This window comes from Lissotriton helveticus, chromosome 11 (assembly GCF_964261635.1).
Source record: "Lissotriton helveticus chromosome 11, aLisHel1.1, whole genome shotgun sequence".
Classification (NCBI taxonomy): Eukaryota; Metazoa; Chordata; class Amphibia; order Caudata; family Salamandridae; genus Lissotriton; species Lissotriton helveticus.
The window spans coordinates 681,470,345-681,486,526 of NC_136072.1; the positions used below are offsets into that span (position 1 = coordinate 681,470,345).

The 16,182-nt window shown below is 44.1% G+C and overlaps 1 protein-coding gene across 1 annotated transcript in view; it reads right to left on the reverse strand.

Moving 5' to 3' along the window:
* SLC4A5 (solute carrier family 4 member 5) overlaps positions 1–16,182 on the reverse strand; it is a 659,349-nt gene that overhangs the window by 18,334 nt on the left and 624,833 nt on the right. The window contains 1 exon segment of the mRNA XM_078665747.1: positions 5,496–5,563. Within this exon segment, the coding sequence (XP_078521873.1) occupies positions 5,496–5,563 (68 nt within the window).

A 16,182-nucleotide genomic window follows, 5' to 3' on the forward strand; every position in this document is an offset into this window, starting at 1 on the left:
TGTTCCATCAGGTCTGTGGGCTCATCGGGGAGTGTGCTCAGGAGGAGAGTGGATTTGTGGATGATGGTGATTCCTCCTCCCGGGCGTGAGGGGCGGTCCTTCCTGGAGATCTTGTATCCTTGGGGAATGGCAATGCCGATGTTGGCGGTGCAGAGATCCAGGGTTCCTGGCGCTGGTCGCAGTCGGGTCACGGACGGGCGCAGACAGGCTTGCCTTTGGCGCCCCGGCGGCGTGCCCGGTGCGCGGCCGCGCAGTAGCTGCCATTAAATAGGGGTCGGGGAGGGCTGGACAGCTGAGAGGCGGGAACGGGGAGTGGAGCTGGATTGGACCGGTCGCACTGGTCATGCTAGGGGGAGGGGCCGCGGGGCAGCAGCAGCGGGGAAAAACAGGGTACAAAAGGAAAAAGGCAAAAAGAGAGAGAAAAGTGCAAATAAAGCAGCAAAAGTGCAAGAAAGAGTGGAGGAAAGACACAGAGGACACAGGAGTGAAAAACGGAGGAAAGACACATGAGAGTGAAGGGGGAACTGGAAATGAGGGGAAAATTACAGAAAATGGAGGTTAAGACCCAGAAGGAGAGTGAAGGGGGGAGATAGAAGTGAGGGAAAAACAAGTAAAAAAGGAGAGAAAAAGCAAAGCAAGAGAATGGAGACGGAGGTTCACTGGACCACCAGGGATGAGGCGCAGGTGAAACCTGCGGGTGGAGGAGGCCTCGAACACCAACACTCGAGAATGCAGGGGCTCGGGGGAAGGCTCACTTAATGGTAAAACCTGCGGGTGGAGAAGGGCCTCAAACACCAACACTCGAGATTGCAGGGGATCTAGGGAAGGCCTCACTTAATGGTGGGGCTGCGAGGGATGGAGAGCAATTTCACTGTCAATGAGTCAGTGGTCTTGCCGGCCTGTCCCCGCAGTGGTCGCCATTAAGTAGGGGTCGGGGAGGGCTGGACTGCTGGGAGGCGGGAGCGGAGAGGGGAGCTTGATTGGACCAGTCACACTGGTCATGCTGGGGGGAGGGGCTGTGGGGGCAGCAGCGGCGAGGAAAAACGGGCTAAAAAAGGCAAGAGGAAAAAGGCAAAAAGAGAGAGAAAAGTGCAAATAAGGCAGCAAAAGTGCAAGAAAGAGTGGAGAAAAGACACAGAGGACACAGGAGAGTGAAAGGAGGAGATTGAGATGAGGGTAAAAAACTAGTGAAAAACAGAGGAAAGACACAGGAGAGTGAAGGGGGAGCTTGAAATGAGGGGAAACGACAGAAAATGGAGGTTAATACCCAGAAGGAGAGTGAAGGGGGGAGATAGAAGTGAGGGAAAAACGAGTACAAAAGGAGAGAAAAAGCAGAGCAAGAGAATGGAGACAGAGGTTTACTGGACCACCAGGGATGAGGCGCAGGTGAAACCTGTGGGTGGAGGAGGGCCTCGAACACCAACACTCGAGAATGCAGGGGCTCGGGGGAAGGCTCACTTAATGGTGGAGCTGCGAGGGAGGGAGAGCAATTTCAGTGATAATGAGTTAGTGGTCTTGCTCGCCTGTCCCCGCAGTGGTTGCCATTAAGTAGGGGTCGGGTGTCTCCTGTCTTGTGGGTAGGGGTGGTGACAAGCTGCTTCAGTCCGCTGTTGGCGAGGTTGTTCAGGAGGGCGGTGGAGTTGGGGTCACTGAGATTGTGGAGGTGAAAGTTCAGATCTCCAAGCATTATGTAGTACATAGAGGTGATGGCATGGGGCGCGATGAGTCAGACATGGTTGCCGTGAACATGGTTTGTGGTCTGTAGGCGAGGGTGCCATGTAGGGTCTTTCTGAGGCTGGTCTGGATCTGGAAATGGAGGTGTTCCATAGGGGACAGGAAGGGAGTTCTTGTGTGTGATGACGAGTCCTCCTCCTGGGTGGTTGGGTCGGTCCTTCCTCTGGATCTTGTATCTGTCGGGGATGGCAGTAGCGATGTTGGGGGCGGAGGTGGAGTTAGTACAGGTTTCCGTGAGGAAGGTGAAGTCTGGCGAGAGGGTTTCTAGAAGGTCGCTGATCTCTACTGTGTGTCTGTGCAGGGAGCGTACGTTGAGGAGGCTGAAGCTCAGGGGCTTGGGTGCGCTGGAGTCCGGAGGGTGGGCGGTGGTGGTGCAGGTTTGTCAGCAGTGTCGGCAGGAAAGCTGGCCGTGGGTGGTGATTGGCCTTGACAGCTGGTAGTTGTTGTTCCTTCTGGGGTTGAGTGCATTGAGGGCAGCTGAGTCGTAGCGGTGGGTGGTCAGTGAACCAGTGTTCTTGGTGCAGGTCACGGATGGGTGCAGAAAGGCTTGCCTTTGGTGAGCCCACTGCGCGCGTCCTCTGCGCGGCCACACAGCAGCCGCCATTAAGTTGTTGGGGAAGGGGGAGGGAGCGCAGCTGAGAGGCGGGAGTGGGAATGGGCAGGGGCTGCAGAAAGGAAAACAGAAAAACAGTAAAGACAGGAAAACAGTGAAGGCAGCAGCAGTAGAAACAGTACAAAATAGACAAAATGGCGCAAAAGCAAAAAGGCTAAAACAGAAAGGCACACATAGTCAAAAATAGAGGAAAAACAAACAGGACAACAGAAGGCTGAGTGGACCAGCAGAAGAGCAAGGCTTTCCCACTGGACCACCAGGGACGAGGCGCAGGCAGGAGCCTGCTGGTGGATGAGGGCCTCGAACACCTACCTGTGAGCAGAGAAGTGCTGGGGGGCAGTGGCGCAATGACAGAGCTGCACGAGGGGAGAGCAGAGTTCACTGACCAGCAGGTCAGAGGTATTAGATCAGGATCTATGCTTGGCTTGGTGGCAGTAGATTTGCTCTTGTCATGGCCAGAGGTCATGTTTGCAAAACATGTAGAAACTAGGAATGATATTGAATTCTTGGACAACATTTTTTGCCAGGGAAGGCATTCCATCAGAAATTGTTACTGATAATGGAGTTCAGTTGGTTTCTGCCGAAATGTCTGGGTTTTTAGAAAAACTGGTATTTGTTACATAAGAAAGTCTGTCTATTATTTTCAAAGTAATGCCATGGTAGAGAGAAGGAATACAATTCTTAAGGAAGGTTGGCTAAAGGAGGTGATTGGGGAATTGCTGCGAAGAGAATAGCTTGGGCTTACAGACTACACCCAACAGTGCCACCTGTGAAATTTCATATACAGTAATGAGGGGAATAGAGTTGTGTTCTAAATTAACGCCTGGATGGAGGCTGAAATATAGGTCAGGTGAGAACTTGGAGAATGAGAGTGAAAGACGGAGCAAAGTGGTTGGACATGATGTGCAGGAAGGAGATTGGGTCTGGGTTAAGTAGGAACATTTTATGTGAAAAGTAATGTCCCGATTTTCCATCCATCCCCTTGTATAGGAAAAGAGTTGGAAGGATTGGTTTTTAACTGTCTGATGGCAATGTTTGGAATATTTAAAAAACAAGACTGCAAAGTTACCTGAATGTAGGTTGGGGCCAGAAGTCAGTAAGCATTGCAGTAAAAGTGTGTCATACCAAGAAGCAAAGTTATCTAGGGAGTTTATCAAGCAAAGCGATGAGTGGCCGGTTATTGGTAGGTCGCCCAGAAGAATTAAGTGAAACCGGCATGGATTGAGGATTACAAACTGGATTGAGTATGACTATGAGGAATGATGTTTAGGATTCACTGCTTTTACAGTGTTTAATAACGTTTGTGTGTTGTACTTAGGCGTCATTTATTTTTCTCATTGCATCACTTTACTAGTTAATATTGTTTATTAAAGGGGGGAGATAGATGGTATCTTGCGCTGTCGTTCGTGCTTGGAATGCGAAAGCGAAAGTGGGGTTCGACAAAGGTTGTGACACAATAAAGACGGAGGTAGTGGATAACCGTGGCAATTCTGGTGTTGGTCCTCTATAAATCTAAAAAAAAGTTACCTTCATTAAAGCACTTGCTCTGCATAAGGCCTAGCTGTCTGGATCTATTTGGAAGACCACTCAAAAAAAATGAGCTTACAATGGAGCTATGAGAGTCTGAGGTCTGAGCTGGCTTAAGGTTCCTGAGCTATTGCTGTTTAAATGTGTCCTTTGGGTACCCCTGCTTCCTGACAAGTTTGCACAATACAAGCCATTCAAGTGACATTGGGCAAATGTACGGAAAGACTAATTGCGAAACATTGCAAAGTGTGCATCAAGTTTTTGCGACTAGTTTTTGATTTTGTGACGTGACCTATATACTGATAGGATCCATTGCAAAATCTCATAGTTACACAGGGTCCACAGAATAACATCCCATTTATATTAATTAAGCAGATCGCTATTTGTGGTCACTAGTTGTTTCCTAAAAATACAAGGACGGTAGCCTGCAAGGAACTGCTGACCATTATTCCTGTTTTTACATTCCCAAACAGTAAAAGTTTTTTTTAAAGTAGCCCATGTTCCCTAATTGAATTAGTACGGTTTTTAAATCTCCATTTGGGAAGACATCGTGGTGAGCAGGCAGTGGCACCCACAACCATTTCCTGCTCTCCCTGTGGTAATCTGACACAATTCTCAGAGGGAATGCTGTCCAACGAGGACAGCTTCAACTTTGCAAATTGGCTACCACCCCCTTTGAGTAGTCAGCAACTTTTGGGGTTGCAAGCCATTGATTCATACCCTTTCCAATTGTAATTAGGCGGGTACACCCCTTTCACAACCCTTTCAAATATCTATACAAGATGGTTTTCTGACTTGCAAAATAAATGTAAGTATATAGTAAAAACTTTTTTGTGATCAACACCATGTGATTTTACAAACTGCTCGGTATGCTATCACAAAAAGTCTTTGTACTTCTGGCCCATAGCCTATACAATGTGGTACCCCTCTGGAACTTACTTTGTTTGATAATTCCATTACCAGCCTTTGAAGTTCTTCTGATAGAACCATGTGAAGAGCAGACTCTGTTGATATCCCTTGCACAGTGTTCAGTACCCCCATTTCACTCACTGCCATATACCTAGAGGATTCATTTAATGGATCTAGAGCTGACTTTGAAAACCAATCAATTTTCATGGTTAAGCCAATTTCTTTGTGGGTGGAAATTCCATTTTACTTTTGGATCTTTGGATTTAGAATTTTATCAGACTTTTTAATTCTTAACCACCTGGGCTCAAACACACTGAGAAGCCCTTCCTTACAAGAGAGCAGGCAAGAAACTAGGGCAAAGGGCAGACAGACATATGGTGGTGAACATAATTGTGACATTTCATTAGTAAGGCTAAGCCTTAATGGTTTATCAAGCTACTTAAGAATTCACAACCCCCCTCAATCAAATAATATTGTTCATGGACTAAAATGAATTAATCTAATAATGTACTGGTTTTAGTGGTCTTCCTTGCAAAACAAAATTGATGAATGCATAAAATTCACTTTGTTCCCAAGCAAAAGGATCAATAACTGGTAAGGGTGAATATGAAACTACTTTCTTCTTTGGCAGGACAATTCATACATTCTCAAAATATGGGTAAGTGTTTTCAGATTTCTTTCTCCACCATACTTCCTGTTTGTTTCAACTTACCTCCGATCCAGATCAGAACCATTTGGAGAAGTATCTGAATGTGCGAGTCCAGAAGGGAGTCCCCTTTCCTGTATTATAAGAGACACAGAAGTTTGTTTAACCAGTTAATCATAAAGTTGTGGAATATATTTCTAATGAAGGATTAGGTATGGGATATCATAAGGAGTTGATCTACATTTTTCTATATATTGAAACAAAAAGAATGATATTAGCAGATACATTCAAGAGTACAATAAATGTGTACGTCTCCATCTCTATTCCTTTGAAAACTGCGCTTGTTGCTCAGGCCTTTCTGTACCATCCCAGCCAGCAGCCTGCAACCCTAACTCATTTTCCATTACATCAGAAGCAGTAGTGGAGTCTATTGGATAGTAGTATTGGTAGACTAAGCTTGAATTATCTTTTGAAGGTGGTGAATGTGGTTAATACTGTTTATTTTTTGGGACTCAGCAAATATTTGTTCTACCATTTTATATATGGTCACTAGTTAGTAGTAAAATATTAATTCATATTTCTCAATTTCCACATTTAATTCACTAATGTGTTGAATAAAATCACTCAAAATATGCATGGTAAAAATTTCCATCAAAATCACGATTTACATAAAATTTCAGATCTAAAATCCTCAATGTTGAATTGAGAAGTTCAAGGACCCTCCACCATCTAAATAGCAAATAGACAAGTGAAACCTTGTTTTGTTTAGGAGCAACATATTTTGTCTCACTAAGGCCTATGCAACATATTCCACAATATTAAAATTAAACATTTGTAATAGTACAAAGTGGGTCTATGCTAGTTCCTTCTTATGCATTTGACTCACCTTTAGCATTCTTGAAGGTCGAGGAACATTTTTTGGGGCTGCTAAAACTACTGTAATAAAGGAATGTGACCCCAGACATGTTGGCAATATTTCAGAGCAGTCCCTCTGGCCTCCATGATTGCAGTAGAAATGACACTGGCTCTCAGAGTCTGTGTACATACCTTATTAAAACTACCTAGACCAATAAAAAGTGAGGCCAAGGTCAAAGTAGCCTCTGATGCAATTCATGTGCTTTACCCTTCCATAGATATGTGCAAAATCTGCGAAAGGTTCGTTTCCTAAAATTTGCTGGACTGCCATGGATTTTTGCCTTTCTGCATGTCTAACATTTATTGCTGTGTGTAAATAACAGAGAGAGACCCCAAAGGCATAATTACTATTAGCAAGTTAGATAAGGTTCCCTTCAGGCAAAAACATAAATAGAATTTAAACCATAGTTAGATCAAAACAACTAATTAAAACTTCTAATACCCACACACTTAAGATACAATTTCCCTACTCAAATAAGCAAATAAAATTGCCTTATAACACGTAAAATTAGAAAATTGCAAATATCTACTTTATTAATATCACAAAATATAAAAACAAATAATTCATATAATCTTAAAAATCATCAGTACAAATCATATGCTCCATAGGATCAATTCGACATATATCACAAAATAATACAGGACATGAAGATACAAACACACATAAAAGAGAAAACACAATTTTAGACACTCAAGTTTGTCATTGTTTGTACATATCCCCTATATATATGAGGGTGCGGTCTGGTTAAACTTGTAATTGTAAAATCCTAAACCCGCGTTCCAAAAGGGATTATGTCACCAGAATAGCGTCAGTCTCTCTAAATTACTCCCTGATTCTTTTAAAATCCTTTAAGGTATAGGAACTATGCTCCAATATTTAGATCGTGAGGTCTCCTTTTATCCAGTCAGCAGGGAGAAAATTTAAAAACACAAGACTGCTGCCTTGCTGTTTCGTAGGTAGCAATCAGAAGAGTATTCTTTTATTCTATCAGTAGCTCCTCTGATTAGAGTGTTTGGGTATTTGAATTTTTAATTCGATATTTTGATCTAACTATGGTGTAAATTCTATTTATGTTTTTGCCTGAAGGGAACATTAAAAAAAAACAACAAAAAAAAACATTATCTAACTGACATTTATTGCTGCCTGGCAGGAGAAGTGCTACTTGCATAAGCTGAGACAGCAAGATTTCCCTTCAAGCTATATCCACTGTCAACATTGGCCGCCTGTTCTCCTAGCCCCTCCCATCTCCCTTCAAGTCTCTGCACACTGACTAGTAAGTCAACAGTCATCTGACTCCATTTCTACGGATCTTCCATCAACTTCCTAACCCCCTGCACCCTATTCCTTGTTGTTTCTTCAGACAAAAACTACTCTTACACACCACATCCTACTGCAAAACACTACTCCTGCCACCAGTGTCATAGTATACACACTTTACCCAAAATATACTATGCCAGAGGTCTTCACACTTTTGGGCTCTGAGCCCCCCCCAAGCAAAATGTGTTGAGGTCGGGCCCCCCTCCAAAATGTAAAGGCAATGATTGGGGGAGCTTGAGGGATATATCTGTGTGCAGGGGATGGGGCTTATGAGATGATTTCAGGAGTACTTTTTCTACAGCTCATTAACCATGCTAAGTATGATACTTATAAAACAGCAAATGCATCAAACAATAACATGTATGGTCCCAAAAGTACTGCTCCCCATAATTGGGGTGTTGTGAGCCCCTCACACTATTAGACCTCAATGCAACTACACAGGCTCCATTCATGATAGCAGTTCTGAGTAGCAGGCTATCTCTTCTGCATCTTCCACTTCTTCCCCATCATGCCTGACCATCACTCCGATTTTGAATCAGGCTCTCTGTCCCTTTCAGAAAAAAAAGTGCTCCCACATGTTTTCTCCCTTTTTTCTGCAAAGGTGCCCTCTGTCCTAATGCTAGAAAGGAAAATAAGCTCCCATGCCTCTTTTTTAAAGGTAGTCAGTGATAGTTGTGATGCATTGGGCCCCCCAAACCCATCTGTCCCAGTCCTGCTGCATTTGCTTAATTATTGATAACCAGCAGTGGCCACTTACACACCTGGCAGCAGTACCAGCTGAACTAATGAATGGCCTTTTTAAAGAAAAAAAAAGAGCGAAAATTTCTCTTATATTTCCGCATTTGCTACATAATCCATCATCTGCTGCATAGTGATGCATATCTAATTCTTCAGTGCTGTAAACTAGTACTTACAAACGTTCTTTTCTGAAGGACAGATTTATAGAATTTTTGAAAATTCTGCTTTATTGTGCGGTATAGGGAGACAAATGCGTTCTTGTTGCACACATTTTAAAGTTCTATGTATGTTGCTGTTTATTTTGTTGCACAATTCACTTCTTTTGTGGTCTTCTGCCATGTTTTTTTAATATGTTGAGCGTGGATTCAGCAGCCATTTTGTCTCCCAAACCTACTTTGGGATGGGATCACCACACACACCTTGTTGCTGTTGTTATAAGGCCGTTTGAGCTCGGTGTACAAAAAACCAATCATCTGCTTATTGCAGCACAGATCAGATTAATATGTCCTCACAGCACTCTAACAAACATTATCTATTCCCTTTGCCGCTAAACAATTCCCACCCCCTTTAACAATTTCTTATTTAACTTCAACTTGACAACTTCCATTAGTAACAGGCAATTTTGCCCTTTCTCCTGACTCCAATGTTTCTTTGCGCTGAACCGGCCTGTCTGCCCCTTGACCAAGCCTGCCTTCCTTTCATTCCCCCATTCTCCTTACTTTCCGTTGTTCTTTTCCCTCTCACCTCATCCTTAGTGCCTTCGGAGAGCTTGATCCCTATGACTAATACCCCTTCCTCTGATTGCATCTCTTTCCCAGTGACCAACCTGCTGCTGAAGCATATTGTTCCTCTACCAGGGTAGGTTTGGAGGCTTAGTGCTTCCTTAGAGCAATTTGTCTGTCGCAAATGCAGTGCTGTGAAGCAATTGCAACTTCCAAATCTCCCGGGGTGAAGAGGGCAGTATCTTCCAATCCACCCAGTGCCCTTCAAGTCCCTCAGTGTGTGGTGTGCGTGTAAACTTCATAGGACATACCATAATAGAATTTGCCAATACTGTGTGGTTCTGTAATTACCGCATATCTTATAATCATGATTCAGGCAGCAAATACTGCTTCCACCAGTATTGAGACTACGGATATTTCCCAATCAAGGCCTAACTATTGATGTTTATGCATCACAGTAAATACAGCCAATTGTTAACTCAATGATATTCAATGGGTTTTGAAGCACTTAATTTGGTACTCTTGCTGTTCGAAGGATGTTAGTTAAATACATTCTTGAGCCATCCTCACATAGGCCAGGAATTGAAATGGAGCAAAAATAAAAATACATAAATGTCTTTGTTTTAAGCAATTCGTCAAGAAACATCATTTACAATGCAATAGCTCTAACTCTCACAAATGCGAGACCTACTGCACTGCAAATGATTGTGTGTTTTTAGCAACCTCTTTGACCCTGCCAGCATACTTCCTGCCCCCCTGCCCCGCCGGCACTCTGATCACAGCTCTCACAAGGGCTCCATGTAAATGAAGACAGCCTGGAAATGTTGCAAATACACATTGTTGCACTTCCAGGCCATCTTCCTTTACATGTGTTTGCAGAGGCATTTGTCTCCCCCCCCCCCCCACATCTGCACCCCCCCAATGGGGCAAGCCCCACAGTTTGAAAACCTCAGCACTATGCACTTTTGAAATTCCTACAACCTCTTGAAGGCACGCTACCATTTCTCACCAATACACCATGGCCACTGAACAGGACTAAATCATATTTAGGAACACAACATTTTGTGCATGGCTTCTGGGCAGATACTAGAATGGGTGGGGTAGTTCCAATGTATAATCACTGGTGTATAATTTGCTTTGTGAAGATATTTGAACTGAGTAAGGCTGAACCTAGAAATAGTGCTAGGTTACCTTACCTTATAGGCAAAGACCAAGTGCCACAGCATCAACTGGGGCTTGCAGTCGACCCCCACATTTATTCTTAATCATCAGTAGGGTAGCAGGTCAGTTCCTGATAAAGGTTTTATATAATGCAGAAAGAGGATATCCTTTGGTGATGAACATGACCAGAAATACTGTACTGTTTGACTGGCCTTAGGCATCAAGCACAGGGGGTGCCCCCTGGGATGTCGTTAGTGCCCCTCCGCCGGCACTAACGACATCACCCCCTCCCAAGACCTCTGCGACTCTCTATCCTCATTCTTCCACAACAAAATCGCCGAAATACATTACAGCTTTGAAAACCAGTCCGAAGACCAGTCCACTCCACCCACCTCCAAACCAAAACCGCACACTAACAACCTTTGCGCCTGGAACCCTATCACCACCGAAGACACCATCCGTCTGATGAACTCCATCCACTCAGGATCACCAACCGACCCATGTCCCCACCACATTTTCAACAAAGCAGACTCCATCATCGCACCCCATCTCTGCGATGTCATTAACTGTTCCCTCAACTCCGCTACCTTCCCGGAAAACTGGAAACATGCCGAACTCAGCGCCCTTCTGAAGAAACCCACGGCAGACCCAACCGAACTTAAGAACCACCGCCCCATCTCGCTCCTCCCATTCCCTGCCAAAGTCATCGAGAAAGCTGTCAACAGTCAGCTCGCCGTCTTCCTCGAATCCAACAAATCCCTTGACCCTTCACAGTCTGGCTTCCGAGCCAAACACAGCACCGAAACCGCCCTCATCGCAGCAACAGACGACATCCAAACACTACTGGACAACGGAGAAACAGTTGCTCTCATCTTACTTGATCTCTCCGCAGCCTTCGACACAGTCTGTCACAGCACCCTCATACAACGACTCAGCAATGTCGGAATGCAAGGAAAAGCATTGGACTGGATCATCTCGTTCCTCACCGGAAGAACCCAGAGAGTCCGCCTCCCCCCTTTCAAATCAGAAGCCACCGAAGTCATCTGCGGCGTACCACAAGGATCATCACTCAGTCCCACCCTCTTCAACGTTTACATGAGTCCCCTTGCTTCCATCGCACGCCATCACAACCTCAACATCATCTCCTACGCAGATGACACCCAACTGATCCACTCCCTCACCAAAGACCCAAACACCGCCAAAACCAACTTACACGAAGGAATGAAAGAAGTAGCCGGATGGATGAAGAACAGCCGTTTAAAACTAAACTCGGACAAAACAGAAGTCCTCATCTTAGGGCCACCCCCCTCTGCCTGGGACGAATCATGGTGGCCACCGGCCCTCGGAACCGCACCCACACCTACGGACCACGCACGTAACCTGGGCTTCATCCTGGACTCCACCCTCTCGATGACCAGACAAGTCAACTCCGTCTCATCATCTTGCTTCAAGATCCTACGAATGCTCAAAAAAATCTTCCGTTGGATCCCCACCGAAACAAGAAAGACGGTCACCCACGCACTGATCACAAGCCAACTGGATTACGGAAACACCCTGTACGCCGGAACCACAGCCAAACTACAGAAAAAACTCCAACGGATCCAAAACGCCTCAGCCAGACTCATATTGGACATCCCTCGGCAAGCTCACATTTCCGGCCACCTGAAAGACCTCCATTGGCTCCCTGTCAACAAGAGAATAACGTTCCGTCTCCTCACCCACGCACACAAATCCCTCTACGACCTTGGACCCGAATGCCTCAACACGCGTCTATCCTTCTACACCCCCTCCCGACAACTACGATCGTCCAATCAAGCCCTCGCCGCAATTCCGCGCATCCACAGATCCACCATGGGGGAAAGATCCTTTTCCTATTTGGCGGCCAAAACCTGGAATTCTCTCCCCACCCACCTCCGCCTTACACAGAACCACCACTCCTTCAGAAAGCAACTAAAAACTTGGATTTTCGATAAATAAAACACCTTCTTCCCTCAAGCGCCTTGAGACCCCCTGGGTGAGGAGTGCGCTTTACAAATTCTGGAACTTGAACTTGAACTACTGACACAGGTGGTAAAGAACCAAGAAGTCCTGTTTAACTCAGACATGTCTTTTACACAACACATAAATGCTGTTTTTGAGAACACTAGCCAACAAGTCCTGTTGCCCTCGCAATCACCCCTACTCCTCCGTCTAAACATTGTTAGAATTTATGGCGATTTAAGGATACTGAGACATCATACATTTGAGCACTCCCCGTCAATCAAAGACAGTATATGAATAGTGAGAACCACCCTATCCATCTCCCCCGGCAGCGATGCCATTAGTAATATTACTGAGAAATGTCCCACCTTTGAGGGAGGGTCAAGTGGAAACTACTCTGCAGCTAATAGACAAGTCCCTTCATTGGCTGAATTGTTATGTAGTGAGCCCTAGTAGGGGGTCCCATACCTAGCGAACTAAATCATTATGGCCAGAAGGGCAGGATGGGTGGGCGCATCCCATAAAACTTCTTATGGCAATTGCATTGTGATTAATTTTAATAGTTCCTATGTCGTAAAACTTCTTTTGGATCATTTCTCCAGATTTCCTCCCGTTGGGCCGCAGATTATCACAGTTTCGCGAAGTTATTTTTATAGGCCATTTTCACCTCACGTGTTGGGACCATCACTTCATATTAGGAAAAACCTAGGAAATTTGAATGAGACGAACAACCAGGGAATGCCACTGGAGAATAGATTTGCCCCCCTTTCAGGGTTAGATCAGTGCGATTGACTTCCAGAGAGCAGAGAGATGGGTCAGGCGGTACCGCCCATACCAAGTCTCACAAATGAAATTAATGGAGAAGTGACTATAACCCCGAGTAACACTATAAATAGGCTGTCAGAGGTAATAAGAGTAGCATCCTGGAATGTTGCAGGTTTTTGCAAACGAACTTGGGGACGCCCAATGGCTCAGTCTGTGGCAAGACAATAACATCACCTGCATTCAAGAGACCGGGCCATAGAAGATATCTTTGGAAATGGTTACCGCTCTTTCCAAACAAGAGCCACTCCATCCCCATCAGGAAGAGCAATCACCTTAATTCCAAATACACTACCAGTAAAAGATGATAGAAGGAACTTCCCTAAATTTTCCTCTCATGATCTTAGAGTTTACGAACCGAGACCAATAGCTTTTAATACATTGTTATAATAATAATTTTGGCATAAATAGCTTTAAAATCTTGGATGAAGTGAATTGTGCCATTGACAAGGCAACTATCTATATTTAAAAAAAGGCGGCCCTTAATATTCTATGGTTGGGAGACTTTAATCTACATCCATGCAAACACAATTTAGAGAGGATTTGCGGTGTGGGGGATATGAGGGGCAATCCTGTCCATCACTTTTCGCATAATAATTATGGTAACTCTCTCAATAACTTAATGTCAATAAGAAATATGGTTATGGTCAACAACTTAGCCTCTAGAAATGATTGAGGGATTGAGGCATGCAGCAGTGGGAAAGCCCCGGGGCCCGATGGTGATGGATTTCTTCTTTGACAACATGGATATATGGGTTCCCTTTTTAACTAATGTTTCTAATAAAATTGCCATAGTGGGCCCCGCTAAGTCCTGGTAAACAAGTATTATTGTCCCCATTCATAAGAAAGGGAGACAAAAATAATCCAACAAATTATCCACCGATCTCGCTGATAGATACAACGGCCAAACTTATGGGCTGCCTACTTTTAATGAGACTAGAGGCATGGGCAAGGAGTAAAAACATCTTAATTGACTCCCAATATGGATTCTAAGAGGGAAAAGGAACAATAGACCAATGCCTGAATCTGTCATTGATCATGGATAGATATGTCAGAGCTAAGGGTGGGAAGATCTATCTCGCCTTCATGGACTTATCCGCAGATTTCGACTGTGTGTTCCACCCTAGACTCTGGCAGATAATGGAGGAGATGGGAATAGATCAGGCATTGGTGGACTTCATCAGGCAGTTGTATTCTGACACCTCCTCCTCAGTCCGTTATGGGAGGAACGGGGAGTGTACCCGCTCATTTAAGATCTTGAGAGGGGTAAGGCAAGGCTGCATCCTGACACCATTTTTCATCTACACTAATAGTGTGGGAAAACATCTCAAGGGTGCAGCCCTGGACGTCCCCGTGCTTGCCAACCTTCAGTGGTTACCAATGCTAGCATATGTGGACAACGCTGTATTGATGGCGAGAACTGGGAGGTGGCTCCAGCATCTGATATCTACGTATGCAACTTTCATGTAATCATTATATTTAAAGGTCAACCAGAGCAAATATTTTATTATCATTGCGGAGGGGGGGGGTACACGACAGACCTCCTTTTTTTTTTATGGACTCTAGTAAGATTGAGGTGGTGGACAGTCATACTCAAACTATAATTTTCACATGGAACTGGCTTTATCATATATCATTGACACAATTAAAATGGTACCACTCCTATTGTGGCACTCTATCTGGCGCAGGGTGACAGTCCCCTACACGCAAAACTTGATAACACTCATTTTAAAGTCAGATAATTACAGTAGGGTTAAGTGGCTACAGTATGTGGAGTCGGAATTATCTGCCATTGGTTTAAGCTGCCTTTTTAAAGACCCTTCTACTTGTAAGTCCATGTCTAAGCAAAAACTGGTTGAGAAATTATTTTTGAGGGCTCAATATCTGACAAAAAAACTCTCACACCGAGACGGCTCGTCTGTATGTACTAACACTTGTGTTGATGGGGGAACTTTTATGTATCTAGCGGATGTCACACTCTCACACCCAAAACACATTTTACTGAGATTTCGCTTAAATATGATCCTATTCATGATAGGATTTGCAGGGAGCAATATGAACATTCCGTTCTCTCAGTATGTCCTTGTGACAACAAGTTCCCACAAAATGATATCCACGTCTTGTTTTTTTGTTGTTTTAATTGTCAAGAACGAAACAAATTTATTGTACCAATTTGTAAGAGTCACAATTTTAAATTTTGCTGTGTAGCTCTGTCCTTCCTCAAATCCTTGCCGAATTCTTATATTTGTTTTTCTCTAGCCTCATTTCTGTGGGCATGTCTGAAAAAGAGAAAGCAGCTGGGCTCTTAAGATATAGCAGGATGGCTTATCATATTTTTATTGTATGCATATTGATGAATTCGTTTTTATGATATAATGAATGTTTGTATTATTTTTATACCTGGGTTTATGATCATTTTTACTATGTCTCTTATAAACTGTGACTGTAAACACTTTCATGATCATATGAGTAAGATCAAATAAAGGATTTTGAGTGAGTGAGAGCACTCCCGTAAGCAAATATAAAAACACCGAGTTACCTAAAATAATGCAGTCATACTTCTGGAGCATGAGCAAACATAAATATATAGCCCCTCCCTAAAGGCCCTCCATTGCGGCTGTTGCATAGGAGAATCAACTTCCAATTTAAAGCCCTATGCACAATATCATGATTAAAATGGCACAAAGTTGGGTACTTGCAACAGCAGGTTCCCTGATACACTCCCACTTGAAAACTTAGATTTAAAAATGCCTGAGAAATTCAGATGGAACAAACAAGAAGGCAAAGCCTTCACGGTTCAAGGTCTTTGCCCTTGAAACCCAGTGTTCCTGTGTCCTGTCCAACTTCCAAGTCTTCAAACAGAGCTTAAAATGAATGTCTCCAAGGAAGAGTTTCCCGTATAGATTAACTTTATTGTAAATCCCACCTCCATAAAAGGACCAGTCCCTAAATCCCAAGCAAAACTATACCTACTAGATCTTACCAAGGAGTACCACAGAAAACACCAGCTGGGCAGGCACCTGCTGGCAATGTCTCAGCGAAGGGATGGCCCAACATTTTAACAAAGCTGCAAGGCTGTTGTAGAATGTCACATGGT